The 27,921-nt window shown below is 44.2% G+C and overlaps 1 protein-coding gene across 6 annotated transcripts in view; it reads left to right on the top strand.

Annotated features, from left to right (window-relative positions):
• TEAD3 (TEA domain transcription factor 3) overlaps positions 1 to 23,204 on the top strand; it is a 54,163-nt gene extending 30,959 nt beyond the window's left edge. Inside the window, exons 2-13 of one of the 6 annotated variants that reach the window (XM_056867736.1) lie at positions 115 to 179; positions 4,900 to 4,962; positions 5,091 to 5,153; positions 9,167 to 9,178; positions 9,660 to 9,791; positions 12,341 to 12,384; positions 14,670 to 14,731; positions 16,332 to 16,465; positions 16,782 to 16,955; positions 18,682 to 18,822; positions 19,800 to 19,952; positions 22,717 to 23,204. In XM_056867736.1, coding sequence (XP_056723714.1) covers positions 115 to 179; positions 4,900 to 4,962; positions 5,091 to 5,153; positions 9,167 to 9,178; positions 9,660 to 9,791; positions 12,341 to 12,384; positions 14,670 to 14,731; positions 16,332 to 16,465; positions 16,782 to 16,955; positions 18,682 to 18,822; positions 19,800 to 19,952; positions 22,717 to 22,830 — 1,157 coding nt within the window. In that variant the 3' untranslated portion in view covers positions 22,831 to 23,204. Of the gene's footprint in view, positions 1 to 114; positions 180 to 4,899; positions 4,963 to 5,090; positions 5,154 to 9,166; positions 9,179 to 9,653; positions 9,792 to 12,340; positions 12,385 to 14,669; positions 14,732 to 16,331; positions 16,466 to 16,781; positions 16,956 to 18,681; positions 18,823 to 19,799; positions 19,953 to 22,716 lie in introns of all 6 variants that reach the window. The other 5 variants (XM_056867735.1, XM_056867740.1, XM_056867737.1 and 2 more) reach the window with 5 other exon arrangements.
• Positions 23,205 to 27,921: the final 4,717 nt, after the last annotated feature.

The following is a 27,921-nucleotide window of genomic DNA, read 5'->3' as shown; positions in this document are numbered from 1 at the left end:
GCATGCAGGGGTAGTTAATCTTAGGCTTTCTTTCATACGCTAGAGAGTTTGAAGAAGGATTCAGAGACCAAATTATAGCTTTCATCTTGCTTCTATTTATTTTCTGTGTTTTAGGTCGCAATGAATTAATAGCAAGGTACATCAAGTTACGAACGGGGAAAACACGGACAAGAAAACAGGTAAAGATGTCCTTGGTGCTTTACCAAAAAATGAGTGTAGTTGTATCAAGAAGGAGCACCATATGAGGGCCCACTGAAATCATGTGTGTGTGTGTTTGTGCATGCACATGCGTGTGCATACGTAATCCATTTTCATAATTTGATTTATTCTTGCGTTGGGTGATACACATCTCAGTTAGCAACCAACATGAAGGGGAGACCTGTAACTTTGAGGCTCTTCTTCTGGCTTAGTTCCTTAGTATGTTGTCAGACCCATGCTTCACCACCCTCTGCCAATTTTTTCCTTCCAGACATGGATAATAGTTGCCTGCCTCACATAAGTGTTATGAGCATCAACATCTGCCTGATTAATGGTTTGCATCCTTGATTGGAAGCTGCTATAGGAAGGATGCCATATTGACAACTGTGCTTTTTTGTAAGCAGTAAGCGCAGACTTCTAAAAACTCTCTTCTTTGAGTCCTCTTTGGTCTAGTGGAATGCTCTGAATAAGAAGCTTATTATGCAGCATAACAGGGTTTGCCAGACAGCAGCGGACTTGATAGATGGCCAAAGGGACAACAGGAGTGGGATTGGTGTGGATACATTTCAAAAAGGAAGTGGCCACTGGGGTAAACTATTGACAACTCATTGCTGTTACCAGCTGTACTTACAGCTGTAGATGCGCTCAGACCCTTAGAGGGTGAGGAGAGCATCTACTGTTGCATTCTTGTCAGCCTCACTTCTGTCTCTTGCTGCTCGGGAACTAATATCTGCACATTACCCATGTTATACATGGGGCTTCTTCCTGGATTGTTAGGATAAATTAATTTTTTGTAATAAATGCTGAATCTGAACAACTTCACCCATCCTTAATAAACCTTATAGGGTGCATCCCCAAAATATGGAGGGAACCTTGAAATGGGATTGTGAGTCACTAGGTTTTGGTATCAGAAGTTTAAAATTCCTGCTAACCGGGGAAATAAAACATAGTGCCTAAGTGAATACCTGCATGGGTCCACTGGTTCAAATTCATGTGCACAGGTAATTTATTTTAAAAGCTGTTCATAGTAGAAGACATGAGACAGTGGTCAGGAAGAGGCCTGGCGTGAGACCAGTTTTAATGAAGTGAAAGATTTTGTGTGTGAGACCCAGGATGGACTGCAAACTGTAACATCACGGGAGGTGATGCAGATCGCACGACCTCTTTTTATGAATAACAGTGGCTGATTGCACAAAAAGGCACCCTGGACTAGACATCACTGCTGGATCTTTGTTGCCCTTTGAGCATAAGAGTCCTGTGCCCCCCACTTTTCCGATTCAGTGTCTTTGTGCCCTGTTGGAAATGCAGGAAAACAAGAATTGATGGGAGGCACTGCACGCATTCACCCTGCAGTCTATGAGGGGATAAGTTGGCAGGGAGGCCATATGGATTGTGGGAGGGGATAGGATCCACTGGATGAGCCCATCTGAGAGTTGAAAAAATCCTCATACAGGCAGGCCTCTCGACAGCAATGGGTATGTTTTCTTTATTTGTCATTGTACTGCAGGAATAATCTGGCTAACTATAAGATATTGTAAATGTTTCCTTGGAATCCAGAGAGCATCTGACAAGAAGTCAGATCAAACACCTAATCTAGAATTCCTCTGTAACACATGTTTAACCATATAGTCAATCTGTAACTTAGCCCCATGTCTCGGAGTGGTAAGCTGCAGTACTGCAGTCAAAAGCTCTGCTCATGACCTGAGTTTGATCCCAACAGAATTTGGTTCCAGGTAGCTGGCTCAAGTTGACTCAGCCTTCCATCCTTCCAAGGTCGGTAAAATGAGTACCCACCTTGCTGGGGGTAAAGTGTAGACAGCTGGGGAAGGCACTGGCAAACCACCCCGTAAACACAGTCTGCCTAGTAAACATCGTGATGTGACGTCACTATGTGGGTCAGTTATGACCTGGTGATTGCATAGGGGACTACCTTTCCCTTTTTTACATAGCTCCAGGTCCATCTGTATTCCAAGTTTGCACCTTTTGTATCTTGTGATGGGTTGAGTTTAATTGCATAGACATCTGAAATGCTGGTGAAGCAATTGTCCCAGCAACCAAGGACACGGGAAGAGAGAGAGTTCTTCCTTTCATCTCTTTTCTCCTCCCTGCTACTCCGCACCATCACCACTACCATGCGGTAGAAACCCAGGATGTTCAGGTTTTAGAGGTGGGCAACTGGAAAATCCTTCATGGAATGCACAATTAATAAATTAATGGAAGTTGGGATGTGTAGAGAAACAGTCTAAAAGCCATTTGCAAAGATTACATCTGCTGTCTTCCTTGGACCCTATTTATTGTCTTCTTAACGCTGAGAAGCTACCAGTGTCAAGTCCTTATCTGTGCTGGTTTCCCAGGTACTACTATGCTCATGTTTGACTGAAGGTGTTCTTATGGACCCTTTGCATTAGGGAACTTTACCTGTACCTGCAGTTATTCTGTACACCCAAGCCCAGCCCCTAGATTTGGTGCCCCTGTGACATTCTGATGTCAGCCTACAGGAGGAATGTTTTGACAATCCACAAATTCTGTAAATGTTGTTAATATCAGAATTTATGGAGCAGCTGGGAGCAGGTCAGGCCAAATATTGAAGGTAGTAGGTAACTGAAAACTGCCGTGTACCACAGTCTTAAATTCCTTTAATTTGATTGTAACTTTTTGATAGATGGTGGGAGACATGGTAAAAGAGGGCAGACTTCATTTTGCCTTTGCTGCTCATTGACTTATTACATGTCACGCACTTCGCTAATCACTGGAGAGGTGCTCTAGTATAGTGCTATGTTCATAGAAACATAGAAGGGATCACTGGAATAGATTAGCCTAAACACTGGAGAAACACCAGTCTCCATAGGCAGTCTCTGACACAGACCGATAGTTAGTGTACTTGGTGGCCTTTGCCTCAGCATTCTTAAGACTGTCAAAAAGCCACTTACAGCATATGCCAGATTCGGATTCTGTTTTTATAGTGGAGAACTATGCTTTGCAATTACTATAGAGATTCCTTCTGGAGGCACATCTGCACCAAATACCAGTTGGGTTTCTATCCAAAACAGCTACCTACGTGTCAGAGCTATAGTTTCATGGCTAACTGGCAATTCCTGCTCTGCAGAAGGAGTCCAGAGCCTTGGACAAACAAGAGGGATGTCACATAGTGATGGTGACAAAAGGTAGCTTTATGCCTGCCTCCAGAGTTCTAGTTGCTTAAATTAGTGATAAATTGGAGAACATTCCACACCCTTGTGCCTAAAATTAGATTCTTTAACATTTAGTAACTTCTGTGGCAAGAGTAAACTTCTGAAATGCTGATGGCAGTTTACAACAACAACAACAACGCCTTTATTTGCATATTTTCACAATAAGTACAAAGACCTAGACAGCATAAAAACTAGGACTAAACAAAGTCAGGATTTAAATTCTTGGAGCCTCATAGCCTGTTGCAAAAATTTTGCTACCCTATCTATTGTGGCGCCCTGACCTGGATGGCCCAGGCTAGCCTGATCTCGTCAGATCTCAGAAGCTAAGCAGGGTCAACCCTGGTTAGTATTGGGATGGGAGACCATCAAGGAATACCAGGGTTGCTGTGCAGAGGAAGGCACTGGCAAACCACCTCTGTTAGTCTCTTGCCATGAAAACCCCAAAAGGGGTCGCCATAAGTCGGCTACAACTTGACGGCACTTTACACACACACATCTATTGTGGCAGGATTTTGTCCGGAAAGGAGGAGCTGTACCTTACACTTGTCCGGGGCTCCTTTCCATTCAACTAGGAGTGAATTGAGGAATTTGGCCCGAATGTCAGCATAAAAAGGGCATTACAGAAAAACACATTGTAATGATTCTACACATCTCGGTCTACAATGGCAGAGCCTGTTTATGTATGGGATTTTCTGAAACCTCCCAGCTAGCACAGCTGAAGGTAGAACATTAAACATTGCAAGCACAAAGGCTCTACCTTGCTGTGGGTTGGTCAAGTGATAGAAATAGAACGCCGGGCCAGCCTGGGATGGTGAAATCCCCACTGATGGCAATTATAACTGCCCTCTTTTCTCCTCTCTGAAGACAATTCCATTGAAAAATATTTCAAATTCCTGGGTAGCGGCAACAGTGTTTTAAGGGCCAGGGATGAGTGGAGGAGCACTCGATGTGTCAGATCCTGAACGGAAACATTTTTCAACATCCTGGGCTGTATGTAAGGGATCAATTCAGTCACTTGCTAAGGCAAATGAAAGTAGTGCATCTGACTTTGACGAGTGGGGGAGAGCAGAGCTGTGCTACAGGTCTGGAGCGTCACAAATGTTATGTTGGAAGTAGCCCAGAATCTGCAAGGTGGATGATCCCTGAAGCCATGTGTAGTAAGCGTACAGAAGTCACAGAGAGAAAGTAATGATGCAGCTGCCAGTACTTGCCATCAGAAAGCAAAGTATGTTCCAAGATGCTGTTTCTTGGAGATAACATTCCCAAGTGTTGTAGTTTAAACCTGTTTAAGTTCAGCGGGTGGTACCCATTTCCTCCAGATGCGGGCTTAGCCATATTCTTATGGCCATCTTTGGCTGCTATTTGTTCAGATGTGCCAATACCGCTCCTCTGGAACCGCAGCTGGCTTAAGAGGCCTGGTGCTTGAAGCACTGTTGTCACGCAGAACACTGTGGGATCATGTCTTCATTCTGTTTGTGTTTTCCTTTTTGAATGGCTTGGCGGGACTTAGGTGTCCAGCCATATACAGGTTCTAGCTCGGAAGAAGGTGCGCGAGTACCAGGTTGGCATTAAGGTACGTTGGAGACCCTGCCCATGCATCCGTGGTGTGTGAGCATGGGCAGCCCCCTCTCCTTCCTCTCCTTTCCTCTGGTTGACGGCTCTGCTGTTTTTCCCCCTCTCCTTCTGCTTTTCTCTCTGCAGGTCTCTAGCCACTTGCAGGTTCTAGCCAGACGGAAATCTCGTGAGATTCAGTCCAAACTGAAGGTACGCGCTTCCTTGGCTTTCCCAACTTTCAGCCGTGGCCATGCTGGCGACTAACACACTTTGCCCTGTGGTTGCCACTCTTTTCCTTTTTATGTCTTTGCCCCCCTCCCTTTGTTCCTGGGACCAGACGTTTTCAAAAACCCTGCCGAGGTAAGAAAGAGCTAGAAGGAAAGCGAGAGGTTTTTGTATTTTTTTTTTAAGTTACATGCTTTTCAAAAGAAAATTTAAAAGCAGTGTGCAACAAATAAAATTAATGCACAGCGGTGTTAAAACTAGGAATTGGCGCGAATACAGTAAAGCTAATAAAGTAAACATGAAAAGATCAGATGTGACAATCAAAAGCATTTTGAAACAAGGTTTTTGATGTGTCTTCAAAATGACGAGGAGAAACTCAGTGAACCTGTAATGTGAAGACTTTCCAAAGCACAGTGCTTTGAAAGAAAAGGCCCTGCTTCTTGCCAAGTTAAGTCTAGCCTCCATATGGAATGGCATTTGTAACAGGGTTGCGTTTGCACGTCAGTAATGCCAGGGAGATTCACATAGAATAGGAGACCCCTGCTTGTCAGAATCTGGCTAGAGTAGTCACCTTGAAACCCTCTAATGCATCTTTCCAAGAAGGTGAAACCATCCCAGCTGCAATAAGGAGGGTGGGAGAATGACTTCCCAGAGTCCACTGAAGTCCGTGGGTAATGATATGGCAAGCAGTAGTTGTATATTTCTCCACAGACATCTACTAGTACTCTTTCACCCCATATGTCAACCTTTAGTTATTTACTTCAGTTTTACCCTGCTTTCTCCCTGATGGGGAGCCAAAGCAGTTTACATCGTTCTCCTCTCCTCCATTTTACCCTCACAACAACCCTGCAAGGCAGGTATATTCCAGGTGTGAGTGCTCCACTGTAGTCACAGATATTGGGATCTTGTCTAAATAGAGGAGTAGGATCACTGGAAGAGAGTGAGAAGGTGTAGTAGTAGTAAGCAGTAGCTGTTGCTACTGACAGAGAGGGAAGGTGCCTGCCATTAAGCATGTGCTCCCCTCCCCTCACTTAATTGATCAATAGTGGCAGTCCACTAACCACTACCCTAGAGTCAAGATTTTCATTGTAGTTCTGGGTCGGTCAGTAGGACAGAACTGCTCCTTAAACCAGGGTTGACCTAGAATGGCCACTGAAGCACCAGACCAAAACATTAACAAAGGTAAAAACATCTGCCCTGGAACAATTTGGCAGGAATTTTATATGGGAAAAGTATATCAATCTAATAGACAGATACACAAATTATGGCCAGAACATTGTTCTAATATTCAAGAGTTCATTAGAATGGCTGTTCATGTGCAGTTGAGGCCCATGTGATTTAACTTTAGCTTATAAGTGTAGGAATAGGTAAGTTTGAAGGGTGTGGTTTTTTCTGTCATGTGGATGGAAATATGGCATTATCTGAGAAGGTTCTTTGGGTGCCCATGTAATGTGACAACCCTATTAGGATGGAGGAGCGTAAAACTGTAGAAAAACTGCTTTGCTGTTGCTGATTCAGGATGCTTGGAGCTGGTGGACCAGGAGCAAAGGAAGCTGAGCAGAGATAAAACTGGAGAACTTTTCTTCTGTGGTTGGCTTTCCTTTCCTCCTCTTTTCTTTAACTGGAGATTGGCTAACCTTTCCTATAACTCTGTCCTCCGTATGTTCTGTGTATTGTGATTTGCAGAGTAAGTGCCTACACAAGGCACATATGGGAGGAGGGTATATTAAAGGCAAGGCGGGTCTAAGGGTGAGGGGTATTTTGAAATGTTATTTAATTGGTTCTCTGCCCACTGTTTTTTGTTCTATGCATTGGAAAGTACCTAGAGATTCCAGCCCCTATCAGCTAAGCAAACTATTTCATCTGAGCCGCACAACCTCCCCTGTCTAGAAACCACAAGACAGCAGCAACAGTAAATACTCAGTATGAATAATATCTTTTCTCCCTGAGGATAACGAAAATCTTGACTGGCCCACAAGCAGAGTTTCTCCATATTTATTGTCCCAAATGCATAGTACATATTGTAACATGTCTCACTGTTCTAGAGCAATGTAAGATAGTGGCAAAATCTCATCATGTTGTCAGTAGCAAATGTTACAGGATTGTATGCAGTGGTAGATCATGTTGGAATTCATCTGCTTTATAGCATGTCTTTGCCTCAGAGTTCATTTTGAGACTTCTGCCTTATCCTTTTGGGTGTAGGAGGAGTACTAAAAAGTGAATAACGGGGCTTCAGTATATATATTAGTTACATCTATTTAATGCAGTTACTTTTGCTAAGCAGTTTAGTTTCTGCCTGTGTATCTACATCCCCATAGCTGGGGCTTTGTGCATTCCCATAATGAAATAGTGGCTTTCATAACATCTCCCAGGACTCCATAGCCCTCGTTATTGCCTTTCCTAGAAAATATGATGTATATAGTGTTGTTAAGATAAAAACTAAAAATACTAGACACTGCATACCAATTAAAAATATAGCATGCCCCTTCAGCAGACTTATAATCTAATTAGCCAAGATGGGAAGGAAGGTAAAAGAGGAGACTCAACTGAGAAAAGCCCTGGTGAAAACAGATATATGTATTTAAAGAAATATTCCAGTATATATACTGACCTATACATTGTTGCTGAAAAAAATCTCAGTTGCAGTGCAGTAGAATTGGGGAACCACTGATACAGTGTTGCTGCCATGTACCAACCTTCTGTTTTTTATTATTGCATCTGCCCCACGTCAGCTGTACATCATTCCACTTATACTTCAAGAAGCTAAGCTACACTCAGCTACAGCTACACTCTGAACGGATGCATTGGAGATTCCCAGTTGTGGCCGCGTTGTGCTGTTGTGAGCCCATCTGGAGAACTTTTAAGTGATGTGTGTGCATGTAGTATTATGCAGGATTTTTGAAAAATTAGAGTAATGGAAATGAAGAGAACAGGACAGAGCATAGAAGCCCTTACCCTAAACACACAAAGCTTTGCTTTGTCACCATAAAACTTGCTGAAACTTAATATTCTATAGTGTTTTCTGCACCATGCTGCACAGTCCTCCTTCCTGACCAATATACCACTCCTATACTGCTGAATACCAGTTAGCCTCAGCACAATGTTGTTTCATACTTTACTGTGTCCAGCTGCCACCTGGGTCCTTAAGGGAGGTCAGAGGCAAACTGAATTTGTAGGCCGAAGCTAATATTTTTGTACTTACTTAGGGTTGGCCAAATTAGTCCCTCCCAAAATACCAGAGCGTAATTTAATTATCTCAATGTTGTTCACTCTGCTTGTGCTTTTGTGTCTACTTTGAGAGTGGTGTGCACAAAGCCAAGGTAGCTTGAGCTCATTCATATAGCAATGCACTCTTATTTATTCTATGTAGTTATGCAGGCATATAGCAGAAGGGAGCACTGACCAGACCTCCTGCATTGTTTTTGCCAGTGTCTAAGCAGTTTTGGCCCTGACCTGGACGGCCCAGGCTAGCCCAATCTCAACAGATCTCAGAAGCTAAGCAAGGTTGGCCCTAGTTAGTACTTGGATGGGAGACAATGGACTCTCTTAATCTCTTGCCTTGAAAACCGTATGGGGTCTCCATAAGTTGGCTGCAACTTGATGGTGCTTTACATACATACATACATACATAAGCAGTTTTGTGAAAGATCTACACACAGACCTGGATCAGTCTTCTATAGCCGCAGAAGGAGAAAGCCCTTCTTAATGTTTTGCTAACTTCCCACATACTTTCATTGTTTTGTAAATGTAAAAAAGTTTCCTGTCCCAATAAGGACAGATAAGCTACTAGTCCTTTGCAGTCCACTCTTTTTTTCTTATCCCAATTGAGCTATAAGTGCTAAATAATCAGATTTACTTTGTTTGCAAAATGAAACTCAACTGCCTTTGATATACTGAATTCCAATTGTATTGATAGCTGTTGTGAATAATGTATACCCCAGTGCCTATAGTTCTGATAGAAGTTCTAACATTTTTTTATTTCTTTTCCCTTCAAACAGGCTATGAACTTGGTAAGTGCAGTTCAGTTTCCTTTCCCCCCACCCTTTAATTTCCCATGGATAGGCTGCCACCCTTGGAAACAGTCTAGAAGATCCAAACCCTGATGTTCAGTGGAGGCTTAAATGAAATTTTTGGAAGTACCAAATTAATAGCCATTAGACTGGCACCTTTTGGAGAATTGGACCATTAACATTGCTAAACACCAGCTTCTCTGAACTACATGCCTGCTGTATCATTCGTAATAGTGAGCAAGTAGGATCTTTGAAAGTATATTTTAAGGGGTGGGGACTGCAAACCTCTAGTCTGTGCTCCTGAGAAACTGCTTATATGAATGGTTCCCTGATTAGAAACCAGCAGGCTTAATGTGATCAATAAGTGTTATGTAAATTGGCACTCAACCCCAAATGGCTGCGACTTTTGTAGCCTTGAAAGGTGTGGGTTGATAACAGTCCTTTGTGTTCCTCTTTCTGTCTCTGTTTTTGAAAGGATCAGGTCTCAAAGGACAAGGCTCTGCAGAATATGGCTTCCATGTCGTCTGCACAGATTGTCTCTGCCAGCGTCCTGCAGAGCAAGCTCAGCCCCCCTCCGCCACTCCCTCAGGCTGTCTTCTCTGCTCCTCCCAGGGTAAGAGATGCTCCAGCATGCTCCTGCCTTTTGTGTGAGGGTCACACCCAGAGGTGATGACTCTGAGAATAGATCTTACCATGGTGTCAGCTGCTGCATCTATGGAGGGGGTGGGGCTGGCACAAGTGGAGACGGCACCAAGAGAAGATCTGTGTGTGTGTTAAGTGTCGTCAAGTCGCTTCCAACTAATGGTGACCCTATGAATCAATGTCCTCCTTAACAGCCTTGCTCAGATCTTGCAAACTGAGGGTCGTGGCTTCCTTAATAGAGTCAATCCATCTCTTGTTGGGTCTTCCTCTCCTGCAGCCTTCAACTTTTCCTAGCATTATTGCCTTTTCCAGTGACTCTTGTCTTCTTATAATGTGGCCAAAGTACGACAGCCTCAGTTTAGTCATTTTAGCTTCTAGGATCAGTTCAGGCTTGATTTGATCTAGAACCTACTGATTTGTTTTTTTGGCAGTCCACGGTATCTGTAACACTCTCCTCCAACACCACATTTCAAAGGAATCTAATTTCTTCCTATTAACTTTCTTCATTGTCCAGCTTTCTCACCCATACATAGTAATAGGGAATATGATGGCATGAATTACCTTGATCTTGGTTGCCAGTTGACACATCCTTACACTTAAGAATCTTTTCTAGCTCCTTCATGGCTGCCCTTCCCAGTCTCAACCTCCTTCTGATTTCTTGGCTGCAGTCTCTCTTTTGGTTGATGATGGAGCCAAGAAATCGAAAGTCTTGAACAGTTTCAATTTCCTCATTGTCAACCTTAAAGTTGAGTAGTTATCCTGTAGTCATTACTTTTGTCTTCTTGATGTACAGCTGTAGACCTGCTTTGGCACTTTCTCCTTTAACTTTCAGCACTAGTTGTTTCAAGTCTTTGCTAGAAGATCTAGCTGTGTATTTATCTCTGTAATCCACCTGAATCAGTCTTTGCCTTAGAACATTTTGAGCATACCTTCCCTTCGATGTCTGTTCTATGTCCAATATATCCTCTCTATCCTATCCTTTCCTACCTCTCCTACTCCCCCCCAAAACATACTTTTATAAACCTAACAAATGGAACTACGCACACAGGGCCAGCTCAACCATTTAGGTGCCCCAAGCAGGCAAGGCACAGGACTGAAGCAATGGTGGCACAGATTGGGGAGGGGGAGCCTCTTCCCATCCTTGCAGCACTGCTTCAGAGGCCAGGATGAACTCCATAAGTCTTACACATGAACACATGAAGCTGCCTTATACTGAATCAGACCCTTGGTCCATTAAAGTCAGTATTGTCTACTTAGACCGGCAGCGGTTCTCCAGGGTCTCAGGCAGAGAGGTCTTTCACATCACTTACCTGCCTAGTACCTTTAACTGGAGATGCCAGGGATTGAACCTGGGACCTTCTGCATGCCAAGCAGATGCTCTACCACTGAGCCACAGCCCCTCCCCTCTACCTTTGCAGCCTCTTCTGGAATCAAACCTCTCCTGTAATCAAGCACAGGCCAGAGCAGCTGAAGCCTCCTCTCATCTTGGCTGCTGCCGCTTGGGCCCAGGGCAGGAGAGAGATGAAACCTTTGCATTATTTTTTTTTTTAAGCTTTAGTCTCCAGCCTGCTCCCATAACCTGCTCTTGTCCTCACTGCCTTCCTCACCTCCACCTGCCTATAATCATTAGGGCCTTGATATCTTTCAGAAGCTCTGCCCTGACTCTAGCAATTCAGTTGAGGTGGTGCTTCTCCATGATATGAGTCCTCTGGTTACAATCAGAGGGAAGAGGAAGAAGAAGAGTTGGTTTTTATACGCCGACTTTCTCTAACACTCAAGGCAGAATCAAACCAGCTTACAATCACCTTCCCTTCCCCTCCCCACAACAGACACCCTGTGAGGTAGGTGGGGCTGAGACGGCTCTAAGAGAGCCGTGACTAGCCCAAGGTCACCCAGCTGGCTTCATGTGGAGGAGTGGGGAAACAAATCCAGTTCACCAGATTAGCCTCCGCTGCTCATGTGGAGGAGTGGGGAATTGAATCCGGTTCTCCAGATCAGAGTCCACCACTCCAAACCACCGCTCTTAACCACTACACCATGCTGGAAGGGTGACCAGAGGGGGGGGGGCACAGGGAAAGAATAAGATAGCCAAAGAAGCTGAGGGCCACTGGGACAAAAGGGCTGCCCCCTTCCTCTTGGCATGCCAAGCTGCTTGTGCCATGAACCAGCCCTGTATACATAGAATCCCTCTAAACCCATGCCACGAGGAAACATCCTCATCTTCTCTGCTCCATATACACCACTAAACTGTGGCAAATCTCATCCAGATTTTCCCCCTAGAAGTTCACAGGAGAATGGGGCTATGCCCTGGCTTTGTGTAAAACTCCAGCTTGCTCCCATTCTAACTTTTCTCAGCCCTGTAGTCAAAGCATTTCCAGGCCACAAAAAATATTACATAGGCTGGCTGTTACCTTACATTACAATAAAAATCCCTTAAGCTGCTTTGATCTAAGCAATGAAGGTGAAGAAGTCAGCTATCTGGAATAACCTTCATTTTGTTTTCTGTGTTCATTTCCTTAGTTTTGGAGTGGGCCTATCCCAGGACAGTCTGGACCTTCTCAGGAGTAAGTAAAGACATCTGTTAGACTTGCATGTATCTTTGGAATTCAGAATTGTGTTGCTTAAGGCAAACGCTGGTGTAGGGTTCCTGTATTGTTCCACAGAAATTGATGCTAATTTGCTGTGCCTCTGACCAGGTCGTTCATTTATTCCCGGGTTTCTAAACCACTGTATTCAAAGTCTTCCAAAGGAAGGGCTGATTCGAGCATACATAAATGATTGTGATGTAGTCCTCAGATGGGAACTGACCAGATTTGAAGTTGCTGAGGGGGAGGTGTTTGTTTGAAAACTCCACCCATTCAAGAATAGTGTGTCACTTCAAAAAACAGTGATGGAAGCTGATTCTACATGAGATGATTCTCTCTGAAGCTCTCGTTGGTGCTGCAAAGGCAGAGGCATTTGGACTGGCAGAGAAGTATCCACACTTCGGTTTCCCCTCTCCTTGCCTTAGTCCTCCTTAGCTGCTATTCTCCCTCTTGCCACCGGAGGGCTTTTTCAAGGTTTTCTTTTTTCAACAACAACAAAAAAGTAATAGGTATTGCGTGGATAGCCCGGGATAACCAGACCTCGGAAGCTAGGTAGGGTCAGCCCTGGTTATTATTTGGATGTGACACTACTAAGCAAGTTCAGGGTTGCAACGCAGAGGCACACTATGGCAAACCACCTCTGAACATCTAAGTCTCTTAGCACTTTGGGTTACAGAATTATACAAAGTATCTTTTCCTTTAGAGTTCTGCAACCAAGCAAGCTGGGAACTAATATATTGTTGCAGTATAGAGCTGTAGCACTATACCTTTTAGCTTTGTTTTTAAAATCCTGAAAAAGCCCTCTGGTGGCAGTGGGGCAAATGGCAGCCATCAGTGGAGGGCTTGAATCAAGGAAAATGGCACCCATGTGCACCTTCCCATCCACACAGCATCCAATGATCCTTTGGCGGTAAGCTTTCCACAAAGATAGTATCAAACTTAGCAAAGCAGGGGGGAAAGCAGACACAAGATGAATAGATGACGTCATTCAGATGCTACGCAAAATAGTGCAGTTGAAGGGAAGCCCATACAGAGAAAAACCTGCATGTATATACAGCCAGAGAGAGAGAGAAAGAGACTAAATGAAAATTTCTTGATCTGATCAGGTGAGCTTTTGACGTGAAATTCTGTATCTGTCCAACTGATGTTTTTGAATAAGCGACGTGGCAGCTGCATACTGTTCCACCTGGGTTATGTATATTTGAGGTTGGCCCACAGTGTGCAGAACAGCCTTATGAGTAGGTGTTAGTGATGGCTAGGTGAAAGGTACTTGGAGGTACAACTACAAGATGTCCTGAGATGTATTTATAAAACAACGACAACAACCCTGTTCAGCTTATCAGTTGGAATGAAAATCAGCCCTCCATCTCTAGTCTTTGAAGTATTGATAAAAACAAAAATAAAAACCTTTCTGAGATCCTCTAATACACTGAAGAAATGTGCTGTTCGGGATAGACTAGCATAGATCTCATGCGAGAGCTCAGTCTTGTGCTATTTACTTAGCTATTCCTACCACCATTTTTCCAGAGGTCTGGATGCTGTCCTGTGCCCCAACCTTTGCTACAACAGAGGGGCATAGGGTGAGTGTCTCTGCCCATCAATTGAAGTGGATTTCTGTGGTTTAGGAGGAAGAAAAATTACTTGCATGGTGGACTTCTAACCTACACAGAGGCATATATGGCTTCTCCAATATAAATACTTCAATGGGGGGGGGGGAAAGCCCCAAGAAAGCAGTTATTTGTTGTTGATAACCAACAAGTTAATACTAATAGATAGACCAACAGGCAGTAGATGTGCTGCCACGATTATGATGGTCCAGGCCCCCATGAACTAGTTGCCTTGCCTGGAGAGAGAAGGGCTCCTGTTATGACTCCTGCTGAGCACAGAGTGGGAAAGGCAGGTCAGGGACAAACACTGAGAAGTGATAGTTTTGGGTCTATAAGAAGCTCTTACTGGTTTCACTTACTGGAAGCCAGTTGGTGTAGTGGATAGACAGTCAGGCTAGGACCAGGGAGAACTGGGTAACCTTAAGCACCACCCACTCACACACACTCTCTCCCAGGATAGCATTCCTCATACAGTGGATGTAAAAATTAAATGGGGGAGAGGTCATGTATGCCACCCTTGGCGGAAGGAAGGGATAAAATATGATAAATTCATAATAATAAAGAGATACATCCATCTTTGATTTGAGGTGTGGGTGGATAAGCAGAAAGCTTATAAAATAAGATTCTGACTAACCTGCTTCACCATTTATTTTTCAGCATTAAACCTTTCACACAACCAGCCTACCCCATCCAGCCACCCATGCCTCCATCACTAGCCAGTAAGTGGTCTGGTTCACTGGGTTTCTCCAATTCTTTGCCTCAAAGTTAATCAAAGTTTTATAAGCTACCCTTTTCCCATTCTTATCTCATTTATATACACAGCTTTACTTCAGGACCTCTCTAAGTCTGAATTTTTGTTCCTTGTCCAGCCAGGATAGTAGATTTCCCCTGCTTCCTTCAGAGACTTTGCCCATCCCATTAGTCCATTTTTTTGTATTTGAAGTTTAGTTTCGTTTACCCATTCTAAAGCATGACTGGCAGGAGAGTGGTTTCAGCCTTCGCATGGCATGGTTGGGTTTACTAGGGTTTTTTTTTGCAGAGGGCTTGGATTTCCTGTGTGAGTGAATCCGACTCTTTCGAGCTATATGTTCCCCAGCTGGAGCAATATGTCTCGTAGTCCGTTTTCTCAACAAGACCAAGCCAGTGTTGAGCTGCTGTGTCTTTATCATCAAGGTCAAATAGCACTTGCAAGGAGGGAGCATCTGAATACAAATGCAGAAGTACAGGAAACGTTTTAATGCAGAGGATTGAGAAATTATGTGCAGATGTGCTGCTTTTCCCACCAAAATTATTCCCAGTCGTATCACGCTGGGCAAAACCTCCATAATATGACAGATTTGAGAGAGATAGCAGTCTGCTGCAGCCCAAACAGCACAGAGCTTGAACTGCCTATCAATGTGGAGAAAGTTTTTTATCCTGCTTGACTGCCCTTTGAGCTTTTCACTTTGAGCATATGAACCTGCCTCCTACTGAGTGTTCTAGCTCAGCACTGTCTGTTGTGACCAGCAGTGACTTCCTTGGGTTTCAAGTAGAGAAAGGTGCCTTTCCCCAGCACCTTTAGCTGGAGATGCCAAGGACTGAGCCTGGGACCTTCTGCATGCAAAGCAGTTGCTGTGTCACTGAGCCTCTGCTCCTCCCTAAAGCCATGCTGTCAGGAGTGGGATTTGAATCCATACTTCCTTTCGGAGACCTGAACACTGCAAGGGGGGGAAGCAAGGTGGCACTTCAGTTTTCCCAGCTACGCATCTGTGAGATGGGGTGTGTGGATGGAAAACCTTCCTGATCCCAGGAAATTATGGAATTCTCTAGGAAACAGATTTGTCTGGTGATGTTTCTCATGCTCTTCAGCTAAAGACACTTCAGTGGGAGTAGAGGTGGGTCGATTGCTTTGGCACATGAGCACTTAAATGACACATTACCCAAGGAAGATGGTCTCATTGTGTGCTTCCTCATAGCTTCATCTGGAATTTAGGAGATTGCTAATCAATTCCACCTTTTGGTATATAAGTAGACTTGTGTTTTGGTCCTGGGAATCCATTGTGCTACTGGTGTCTGCTAAATTAATGAGCAGCTCTGAGCTTTTCATATAACTAAATATGCAAATCTAAACTATGAATACATTTCTTAAAATTCCAGTAATTTGAGAAATCTCATCCCACTATTTTTTTTAAAAGGCAAAAATGTAGAAAATAATCCTTGGCTGCTTGGAAACATGGCTTTCCCAGCTAGACAGGAGCCTAGCAATAGATTTCTGCTTGCCTTTGCAGCTGAAATCTCTCCTAGAGTGCTCAGAAATGTCAGAACTCTTTCTTCTTCTAGGCTACGAGCCCCTGGCTCCTCTCCCACCTGCTGCCTCGGCTGTGCCAGTCTGGCAGGACCGTACGATCGCCTCCACCAAGCTGCGGCTCCTTGAGTATTCAGCATTCATGGAAGTGCAGCGGGACCCAGAAACGGTAACTCTTATGAAAGGCTGGATCTGCTGTCAACCCAGGTTGGGGGGGTGGGAGTGCTAATGGAACCTCCCTGCTCTTAAAAGCAACAGGTCCCTGCAGTTGGGACCTAAGACTGACTTTCTGCTGCTCCTGTGTGCAAGACAGGCATTACTGTAGGCCATTTGGTGGTGGTTGGCAATAAGGGAGTTGAGCCTTGAATTTCCCAGTGCAGCATCAGCAGGAGCATCTGATTGCCTTTGCCATGGCTGAACCTTTGTGGTAGGGAATGGTGCCATCTGCTCCCACATGTTTGCACCTCTTGTTTCTCCCCCTACAGTATAGCAAGCACCTCTTTGTGCATATTGGGCAGACGAACCCCTCCTACAGTGACCCTCTGCTGGAGGCAGTGGACATCCGCCAGATCTATGACAAGTTTCCTGAGAAGAAAGGTGGCCTGAAGGAGCTCTACGAGAGGGGACCTCAGAACTCCTTTTTCCTAGTGAAGTTCTGGGTAAGAACCAAGCAGGGCTGAAGCTGAACAAGGCTCTTTTGAAAACCCATTCTTGGGATTCTTAGGCTCAAACTAGACATGACTTTTAACTAATTGGGTTGGGCTTTCCCATACCCGACTCATGTTCCTGCAGTCACGCAGGAGCTACAGGGAACTGCTTTTTAAAGAGCCTCAGAGGCCCAGTCCTTCTTGGGATTGTAGCATAAGGGAGGAGAGGCTTTCCGCCTTCCTGCTATGCTGTTTTCCCAAGCCGAAACAGCCTAGGGATGTTATTTGCCCTGTTTTGAATCTGCACAGCATTAAAAGTCGTAATGTCAAGTTGGAGCCTTAGCTGCTTCAATAGCAATAGGGTAAGAGGCAAAGCATGAATAGCAATCCATCAGATTGATTTGGATAGGCAATGAACCAGAGAATCTTTCTGTAAATAATTTCCATTATCTTCTAAATCAGAATTCAGACAGGGCATAAGCCAGCCAGCCCAACATCAAACAGATTTTGTGTTGGATGTGGTCTCGCCAGCTTTTATCTGCTAAACACACTTGGGCCAGGTGGCAAGATAGAAGCCGGTACCTGAATGGGAGCTTTTAAGGAATGTCAAAAACTTGTTCCACTTGCTAATAAGCATACATTAAGATTTAAGACAAATCAATGCCTTGTCTAGTGGGTGTTCTGGTTTCCATAGCACATGCTGTAAGAATAGTTGGCATCTGTATTTGGTTTGTTTGCATTTTCTAGTGACATTTGTCCTATCTTGAATCCGTTAAGTGAATACACCCGGCATTGCCATCGTGCTCCTCACCCTTTGTCTAAGAACAGTTTTTGTTTCATCATAGTGAACACCAACATAATGCCCATAAGTGCCATGGTACCTGCTGTTATGTTTCCTGGTACCCACTTGCTGCTTCTTCCCAAAATTTGTTGACCCTTCCACCATTTTATTAATAAACCCAGCCCCCCATGGAAGCCATTTTGTAATTGGTCCCCCCCCCCCACACGGCAGTCATTTTGTTCTGGCACCTATTACCGGTCCTCAAAATTGTGCCCACAGGTCTAATAAGAGTAGGGAGTGTACACTGACCATCTTCAGCTCATCTACTCCACTTTTGGCTCAAAACGTGTGGTAGCCTAGGTAGTGAGTAATGCTTGGTCCAGTTCTGAAACTTGAATGCAAGTTGCAGTTCATTTGTGCACCTCTGGGAGGAGGCCTTGGGCAAGTTGTGTGTGTGTGTAAAGTGCTGTCAAGTCTCAGCCGACTTACGGCGACCCCTTTTGGGGTTTTCATGGCAAGAGACGATCGTTTGCCAGTGCCTTCCTCTGCACAGCAACCCTGGTATTCCTTGGTGGTCTCCCATCCAAATACTAACCAGGGCTGATCCTGCTTAGCTTCTGAGATCTGATGAGATCAGGCTAGCCTGGGCCATCCAGGTCAAGTTACATAACTCTAAATCTCCATCTGCACAATGAGCACAGTAGTGACTTGCCTTGAATTGTTGTGATGAGGTTGAATGAGATCAGGGTTATGAAACACTTTTTTAAAAAAAGCGGTTTAATACCTGTATAAATTGTTAGTAGTATCGCCATGGAAACACTTTTCATGTCACCATCTCTTTCCCCCAGTGCAAGAATCCCAAAACTCTGTCCGAAACCTGTTCATCCCTGACAGAAACTGAGAATTCCTTGTAATTCACCCTTGATTTGTAACATCTCCTTCCTGCTGTTGCTGTAGGCGGATCTGAACAGCACCATTCAGGATGGTCCTGGTGCTTTTTATGGTGTCAGCAGTCAGTATAGCAGTGCAGAAAACATGACCATCACAGTCTCCACTAAGGTGTGCTCCTTTGGGAAGCAAGTAGTCGAGAAGGTGGAGGTGAGTCCTGGGGTTCTTGTGTATGTGGGTCCAGCTAGAGGGAGATGGGATAAGGGGAGAACTGCCTAGTTGTCAGTGTGGGGCAGGAAGTTAAGAACTCTGTTTCAGTTCTAGTAGGGAAGCTTAAAACTGAAAGGGGAAAGTGCTTTATTTTATTTATTTTTATTTTATTAGATTTTTATCCCGCCCTTTCCTGACCAAGGTTGGGCTCAGGGCGGCTTCCATCCAACAATGCATTCACAATATTCTCATCACGATATTATCATTGCATAAATATATCATAACAAAGTAACAAATATCATTAAAAAATCTATAGTATAGTCTAAAACTTGAACAATTTAAAGCCAGAGAAATAAAAAAAATCCAGATAAATCCAAATGGTGCTTACCATACCAGAGGTAGTGATAAAACAGTCAGGTGAGAAAGCGGGCGGGCATAAATAAAGATAAATCAGAGGTGGAATAGGGAGGCCAGCTTATGGTGGAACCATCAGCTGCCCTCAACCACAGGCCTGGCGGAACATCTCCATCTTGCAGGCCCTGCGGAATTGAACTAATTCCCCCAGGGCCCAGGTCTCATTTTAGTCTTGTAGTTGCGATAGATGAGTGGGTCCCAAGATTAGTGGAAGTGTCTGAATGTACCTTCGATTCCATACAGCCATCTTTGGATATTGCAGTATCATTTTGCAATAGCAGAAGTTCGTTCGCACCTGCATTTTCCTGTGTAGACACACAATCTAGTAGCAAAAGATTGCTGTAGTGCGATTATAGTGGAATATCCAGGGATGTGTGGGATGCAGCCCTGTTATTTCCAGCCTCCAAATAAACTTTTTTCCCCTCCATGGAGTTCTGCAGTGTTTCATGTCTGCAGTTCTCCTGGGTCCATCACTCTCGGTGCCCCCATAGATTCCTCTGTCAGCTTTATATTATCCTCTTTTTGTATGAGATCTAATGTCTTTGTGGGGCTCTTTTATGCAGACTGAGTATGCACGGATGGAAAATGGACGGTTTGTATACCGGATCCATCGGTCCCCTATGTGCGAGTATATGATCAACTTCATCCATAAACTGAAACACCTCCCAGAAAAATACATGATGAACAGCGTCCTGGAGAATTTCACCATCCTGCAGGTAAAAAAATCTGTTACTTTCCCCTCTTTAATCTACATCCCCTTCAGGTCATGTGTTATGCTTGCACAATTTCTCTACGTATACTTGGTGGTGGTTTTCAACAAGTTACATATTATGATTGACATTAAATGTATAGAAGATCTGACCGGATTATCCTAATGGGCTTTTCTAGACTTAAAAGTTGACAGTTGCATCCCTTTCTTCTGTTACTTTTTCTTCTTCCCTTCAGAGCTGCTTCAGGATGTGGTTTAGTGATTATCAAGTGATGTTGGTTTTTCTCATGATGAGAATGAGTGTTGTGGGGCTATTCTGGGGCTATCTCGTTTAAAATCTATTTCTACCATCAGTTACGTGTGCTAACTAACTACATGGGACTTGCATGTCATTAACTAGGGGCAGGATTGCAGCCATGCCTGAAGAGATTTCGATCCCATTTTAGCGTCACAGAATCTGAGCAAGCTTTGGTTTAATGCTAGGGAGCACAGTGCGTACACTGCAGTTTTCATGTTCCATTGCTTAAAATGGCGTGTGGTATGCATGGACCTGAGAGATGGACTGCCTGGTTGCTGCCACTGTGTAGCAACTGAGGAAAGAAGAGGGTACCCACTGGCAGGTACGCCTGGAGAGTCAGCAGAAAGGGAGAAGACAGGCAGTTCATCTTCTGGTTCATGCTACCGGGCACATACAAGACTGTGGTGCTGTTGATCATTAAATGGCTCCACTGTTGACCAAGGGTCTTTCTGGATTTTTATGTATTTCTTTAGGATATTTCTAGTGTGCCTAAAAGAAGGTAAAGTAGGCGTCAGGCAAACTGCAAGGGGGAGGGTGTTCCAGAGGTGGGGTGCCACCTCTGAAAATGCTCCATCTCTAGTCACCACCTGCCTTACCTCTGCTGTTATGGGCACAGAGAGCAGGGCTTGAGGCTGGACAGTATGGGAGGAGATGGTCCTTCAGATACCCTGGCCCCATGATGTTCAGAGGCTTAAAGGCAAGAACCAGCACTTTGAATCATGCCCAGAAACAGATGGATAACCAGTGCTGATCTTTTAGAATGAGTGATATGATCCCTGTGACCCACCCCTGACAACAGCTTGGCTTCTACATTTTGGACCAATTGAAGTTTCTGAACTATTTTTAAATGTAGCCCCACATAGAGCGCATTACAATAATCCAACTTGGATGTGATCACAGCATAGATCAGTGTGGCCAGATCCCACTTTTTGAGGAATGGTCATAGCTGGCGAACCAGCTGGAGCTGGGAAAAGGCACTACATGCCACGTAGGCCAGGATCTAGTAGTTAGTGTGTGTGTGTGTGTGTGTGTGTGTAGTGCCGTCAAATCACTTCTGACTCATGGCGACCCTATGAATCAAAGTCCTCCAAAATGTCCTATCTTTGAGAGCCTTTCTCAGATCTTGCAAATTGAGGGCTGTGGCTTCCTTCATTGAGTCAATCCATCTCTAGTAGTACCCCCCCCCCCCAGCTATGAACCTGCCCCTTCAGGGAGTGCAGCCTTCTGCAGCACAGACTGGCTCCGCAGTCCCTGAGCAACTTTTCCATTGACCAGCACCACAAGTCTTGTCTGGATGGAGCTTAAATATATTAGCCCTTATTCATTCCGTTACTTTCTCCAGGCACCTATTCAGGACTTCCACAGACGTAGCTGTTAAGGAGAAACAGAGCTGGGCGTCATCCACATGCTGGTGACCACTCACTCCAAATCCAAACCTCATCTAGTGGTTTCAGGTAGATGTCAAATAGCACGGGAGATAAGGCGGAAACCCTGCAGAACCCCAGAGCATAAATGCCACTGGGTCGAGCAGCAGTCTCTCGGCACCACCTTCTGGAATTAGTTGGTCAAGTAAGAGCGGAACCACGAAAGTATGGTGCCCCCCCCTCCCAACCCAGCCAGCCTCTCCAGAAAAGATGCCATGGCTCATGGTATCAAAAGTCACTGACAGATCCAGGAGAACCAACAGGGATGCACTCTCCCAGTGTAGGTTGTCAGTCCTTATTCCCACATAATTATACTCATCAGCTAAAATTATTTGCCAGAAGCCCTGTTGTGTGTATGCTCACCATGGGGAATAAGGTTGTAAATGACAAGAGATAAGTCCTTCCAGCACCTTGACTTTGGAACTCCCTCTCCATAGCTATTAGCTTAGCAATAAGCTTTTGGCGCTACAGAAATCTCTCCAGCTATTTCTGCATCAAGTGCCTGCATATTGGATTTGATCCAGCAATAATTTTCTGCTCATGGAAGGAACTTCTGTCAGTGGAACAGAACTTTCTTGGCTCCCACCTCCTTCTCCCACCGAGTTCCCCAAAATGCTGCTCCAGGGGACCATCAGGAACAGCACGAGGGGGCAATTCAGGGTCATCTATGGGAGGTAGGAAATCAATGAAAACAGCAAACCCTGCCTTTCTGCTGGCAGAAGATTACCACTGAACAAACCCATTGTGCTTGGGTTATCTATACCTAAGTTTAAAAAAATCAGTTTAAAAAAATCAGTATGGGAAATTAGTGGAAACCAGATTCCTGATTCTTTAGTGGATTGCCTTGTCCTTTTGTAATCTTTAATTTGAATTTAAAGTTTAATTTGACAGGAGAAGCTTTTTGCATCGATTTCTAGCAGAAATAGGTGGATACGTTTATGAACTTTTGTTTTTGCATAAAAGATTAGACTAAGTTGTCATATCCCAAAGTCTGACTCCCCCACATTCTGTTTTTCTTGATCTCACGTTGTGCTTTCTTCTTTCCCTAGGTTGTTACGAATAGAGATACCCAGGAAACCTTGCTCTGCATAGCCTTTGTTTTTGAGGTCTCCACCAGTGAACACGGTGCCCAGCATCATGTATACAAGTTGGTCAAAGACTAGAGGCCCCGATTGGGTAACCAGGCTATTTGAGAGAGGAGAGAAGTCTTGTCAAGAGAAGCCACCCGTATAGGATGCCTTGATGCAAGTCTTTTGAAAGCAAACAACAACAACAACAAAATGCCAAAAAGGACTGTTTCACAATCACAGATGTTTTCTACTTAGGAACTATTTTTTAAAACAAACAGAAAAAAATACAGGAAACCATGAAGTCGGAGGAGTTATATCTGAATGCAGCAGGGGCGGGACTGTCCCTGGGGTTTAGGTCATCAGTATTTCAGGATGGGTTGTTGCTAAGGCCTGGTATCTCTGGAGGCCTTTCCCAGCACACAGTACCACAACAGCATCTGGGGAAATGAGACTGTCACTCTCTTCTTAATACCCAAACATGCCTGTTGTTTTGTTTTGTTTTGTTTTGTTTTTCTTGCTGAGATTTGGGTTCTGTCCTCAAAACCAAATTGGTGGCTTTCATCTGCAGAAAAGAGTTTGTGCGGAAACACTGAGGATGTCTGTTCTGACAAGCGAGGAGAAGTCAGGTGTTGCCTTGCTTATGCAACTGGTCCCCATTCTGCTCTGGAAACTGACAAAGACAATGAAGACTATTGCTGCAGGCTGCGTGCAGAGGCAGCACAGGGAATTGGCAGATTGCATCTTGGGGTGGCACTGACCCATTTGGTTAATTATAAGAAAGTGATTTGGTTCCCATTTTCCGTTGCAGGGTCAGACCTGCCACTGCATCTCTTGTTATGGTGTAGCTGGGGAAGGCACCAGCAGTTAGTCGTCGGCCACCTTACACCCATGTCCCAGACATTTGGGTCATACATGGGAGTGTGGCTTCAGAATGAACGAGTGTTATTTGTGTTAACCACAATGAGAAAAGGGGGCTCTTAAGTGTCTGTGAGATCTAGAAAAGGTTTGAGTATGTTTTAGGAGGAAGGAAAGGAGGGCATAGCTGGAGAAAAGCAAGTCAGGAAGCTTATTGATAAAACAGAATGCAGGTTGAAGATAAGCAGCCTGGTTCTAGTTGGGCTGTGAGGTGAAATGGTGGTTCGGAGAAATATTTGGGCTGGTGAAGCTTGAAGGGGAAATCCATGGGTTTTTAACCAGCTCTTGAAGCATTTTATGTCTGCCATGTTAAAAAAGTAGGGGAAAGCTTAGACCAAAGTTTTTGCTCTCTGGGCATTGTTTGGGGTGAGAGATTCATTTCCCCTTCTGCTTCTCTGTTCACCTGCAGTAGTTAACCAAGACAAGAGGACAGGTTGTGAGCTGTCTTTCCCCTGTATTCTGTATTTCCCATGAGGGGGTGGCTAGAACCAAAGTGAAAATTGAGTCATCTAGAAGCCCAAATCCAGTGACATGCTGACAAGATGGAATGACTTACAATTTGGGTATACCCCTTGTCATTGGAATGCTGTACTGTTTGCCATACTGGGGGAAAGTTTCTATGGAAGGTTTCAGTATGAACGTGAGCCCCTGTTCCTCCAGCCTGGAGTATAATCCGATGGGCCCACAATTTAAATTGGTGCTTTTAGGAATCCTGTTACATGAATAGTGCCAAGACCTCAGTGCCCTCACTGCACAGGGCACCTCCAGGGCTCTGACCCATAGGTTTTAGCTATACTTTGTCTGTCTTAAGTTGCTTAGCTTGTAGTTTTAAATAATAGAGGAACTAACAGAATGTATGGTTTGTATGTTTTTCTACCATTGAACTTTTCTTATCTTGTCCTTCAACTTTTCCTCGGCCACATTGCCCATTTTTAACATTGGTTGACTTGGTTTTTTCCCCTTCCTTACTCCCTCTTTTTTTAAAAAAAGCCTGGTATAATCCTAATAAACTTGATCAGACTAGCCTCCACTCAGCATTCTGTGCTAACCTTTGGAGGTGCCCCAAAACGAGTCTTTGACAAAAGGGTACGAAAGCCATTGCTTCAAGGAGGGAGAGTATAAGGAAGATTGTGTAGGCAGGCAATGGCAAGCCACCATTGAACGTCTGTTGCCTTGAAAACCCTATGGGGTGGCCATAAGTCAGATGTGACTTGATGCCCAAAAAGAAGAAGAGGGAAATAGAATGCCCAGGCCTAAGTCTGCCTGCTTCTGCAAATCCAAATACCTGGATGTCCGTCTGGTGTTATATATAATCTATTATAAGGTGCTACAAAAAGAGGCTTCACCACCAGAATGATTTTCATAGTGACATCAGTATGTGTGGAATGCCACCTCCTCCTAAAAAAAAGAGAGGAAGTGAGAGGGAGCTGGGAATTCAGGATTGTGCTGGAATGAAAAGTCTGTTAACATAAGAACAGCGACACCGAAGAAGCAAAACATTTGGTACATGTCATTAGAATATGAGGTTGGGATATAAAAGCCAGAGATCCACCCTTCACATGTTTTTATCGCTCTGAAGATTTCCTTTTCCTTGTTTTTACTTGCCGTCATCTGCCTTAGAAGGTAGGAGGTGAGGTCATGGAGACTGAGCTTTTAAAAATAAAAGTCTCGATGCCCTACATTTCCTAGCTGACTTGGGCCTTGCATTCAGTCTTGGCCTGCATCGCCACTGCACTGCTGCGTTAGCACATGTGTTTCAGCTACTTGGACGGTCATCTTTGCCTGAAGGACCAGGAACAAAGGCATTGGTTGATGCAGACTTTGAGTAGCAGACTAAGAAAGTTCCTACAAGTCTTTGGACTGTCGCTTGAATGCAATATGTAGCCTGTTGTGCTACAAAGCGACACCATGTGAATGACTGACAGAGTAGTCTCCCAACTTTTTTGAAGGACATTTTTAATTAATGTAAGATTTTTCCTCTGAAGTGTTTTTTTAATTGATGCCACCCAAGGATGACTTCTGGAGAACTCCACCAGGACGTTGAAATGAACACTCCTCTGTGTATTATATCAGACTCCCTGAAATGGTAACCCTGATGGTAACGGTACGTGGGGCCACTTTGGTAGAACAACAAGATATTCACCGCTTAGGAACAGTGCCTTGTCTGCAATGTGTGCTGCGCTGCCAGGGGATGAGCAACAGGTGCTGGAAGTCCCAGGAAGAACCTTGTAAGCAGAGTTCAGACGAGCATCTCTTCTGCTCCCTGCCTCCAATATGTTGATTCTGCCACACAGTCTTTCTGGGCAACGTGGATGGTTGCAGGCATGATTGTGTGTGATTGTTCTGTGCAGCTGGTCTCTGGTGTGCCAAAACATTGTAGTGCTGGTTCAAAATTCAGGTACGCTTGGAGATCCCTTGTGCAGAGATACAGCATCCTTGGAATCAACTAAGAGCCAGTGTGGTGTAGTGGTTAAAATGGTGGTTTGGATCGGTGGACTCTGATCTGGAGAACTGGGTTTGATTCCCCACTCCTCCACATGAGCCATGGATGCTAATCTGGTGAACCGGGTTGGTTTCCCCACTCCTACACATGAAGCCAGCTGGGTAAGCTTGGGCTAGTCACAGCTCTCTTAGAGCTCTCTCAGCCCCACCTACCTCACAGGGTGTCTGTTGTGGGGAGGGGAAGAGAAGGTGATTGTAAGCCGGTTTATTCTTCCTTAAGTGGTAGAGAAAGTCGGCATATAAAAACCAACTTTTCTTCTTCTAACACCCATAGTAATGAAAATGGGAAGAGGCATAGTTAGAAAGGAGGTGGGATGTTGAATTCCTTTTCCATTACAGCCAAGATCTCTGCATATGCAAGGAGGAGCGGGCTGTGGTTAGTTTATATGTAGCATGTTTATTTTCACTCCTAGATTTAACAACTCTGGGAATTAAGGTTAAAGCTTTCCCTGTTCTCCTGAGCCCATATACACTAAAAAAAAAAAACCTCTTTCCTATTAAACATGCCTTTTAAGAGAGGAGCCACATGCATGCATGCATACCCCCATCACTGGGCAGACTTAAGTGTACAAATGGGGGAGAGTAATGCGGGACTTTAGTCTTGCCTAACCCCACATTTCTTTTTATATATAACAATTTCCTTGCATTTTATCCACAATCATCTTTGGAGATTGGCTTAGAGTCTTTGGCATATCTCCCCCAATAAACTGGACTGTGTTACATTTCTCATTCTTTTTCACTCCTTCGATGTCATACAGTTTTTAGTTTCTGAGCAGCATGCATTTAAATCCTACCCTCCCCGCCCCCCAGCCTCCCTGCTGCAGCATCCCTTCACCCATTGGCCCCTAGCTTGCAGGCACAAATGTACACGCAAACCACTGCCCATTTTATTGTACTTCCCCAGCAAAGAATGGCAGCAAGGCTAAGGAGATGCCAGCTGCATGGATCTCTCTTAGCCGGACATAATACAGGTACTCCAAAAGTCACTAACCAAGTTTCCCCCCACCCCTCACATCCCATGTATTTATGAATTTCACATGAAGTACTGTTTTATTTTTTTAAAGACTTTGTAAAGCTTACCAGGGTTATGGTCACCTTTTTAGAGCTCTGTCAGTCCACATTGTAAAACCATTTTTGTATGTATTATATATTTTGTGTATTTTTTTAATCCAGCTGTGATGGGTTGTATCATATAATGTTGTGTTTACTGTATGTCCATCTTCAAATAGATGAGACAGTGGAGCTCCTAAAAAAAGCTATGGTCTGCTGAAAACCATTAAACACATTTGTTCATGGGTTGGCTCAAACACTTTTGGCATCCATTCTTTTCTCCTTATTTATTCTTGAGCAGTACATTCACGATAAGAAGCAATGATTGGACTCTTTATATCCCTATGGGCATGTTGTACCAGCAGGAGGTTATTAATAGGTCTGTGTATTCTCTGTGCCCACAAGCTCCCTGTACAAGTGCAGACTTTTGTATTGTGTTCGGAATCCTTATGAATTTCTGCAGTTCTCTTTTTCTTGTGGCTGTGAAGATAAATGTGAAATGACTGGCCAAGTTGGGCTTTTGTACTCCCAGGGGTAAAAAGAAAAGGGATGAAAATACTATTAAAGTGATGAACCTGATTCTGGAAGCAACCTCCCTCTGTTTAGTTCAAATAATCTTTTTGTTTCCCGGGTCTGGCAAATTGGTTCTTCAACTTGGTAGCAGAAGACTGGTCATTTATGCATGGGAGTTTATCTGAAGTTCGTTGCTCACTGAAA

Source organism: Euleptes europaea, chromosome 2 (genome assembly GCF_029931775.1).
Source record: "Euleptes europaea isolate rEulEur1 chromosome 2, rEulEur1.hap1, whole genome shotgun sequence".
Taxonomy (NCBI): domain Eukaryota; kingdom Metazoa; phylum Chordata; class Lepidosauria; order Squamata; family Sphaerodactylidae; genus Euleptes; species Euleptes europaea.
The sequence above is the reverse complement of the archived record's forward strand: the minus strand, read 5'-3'. Positions and strand labels throughout refer to the sequence as shown.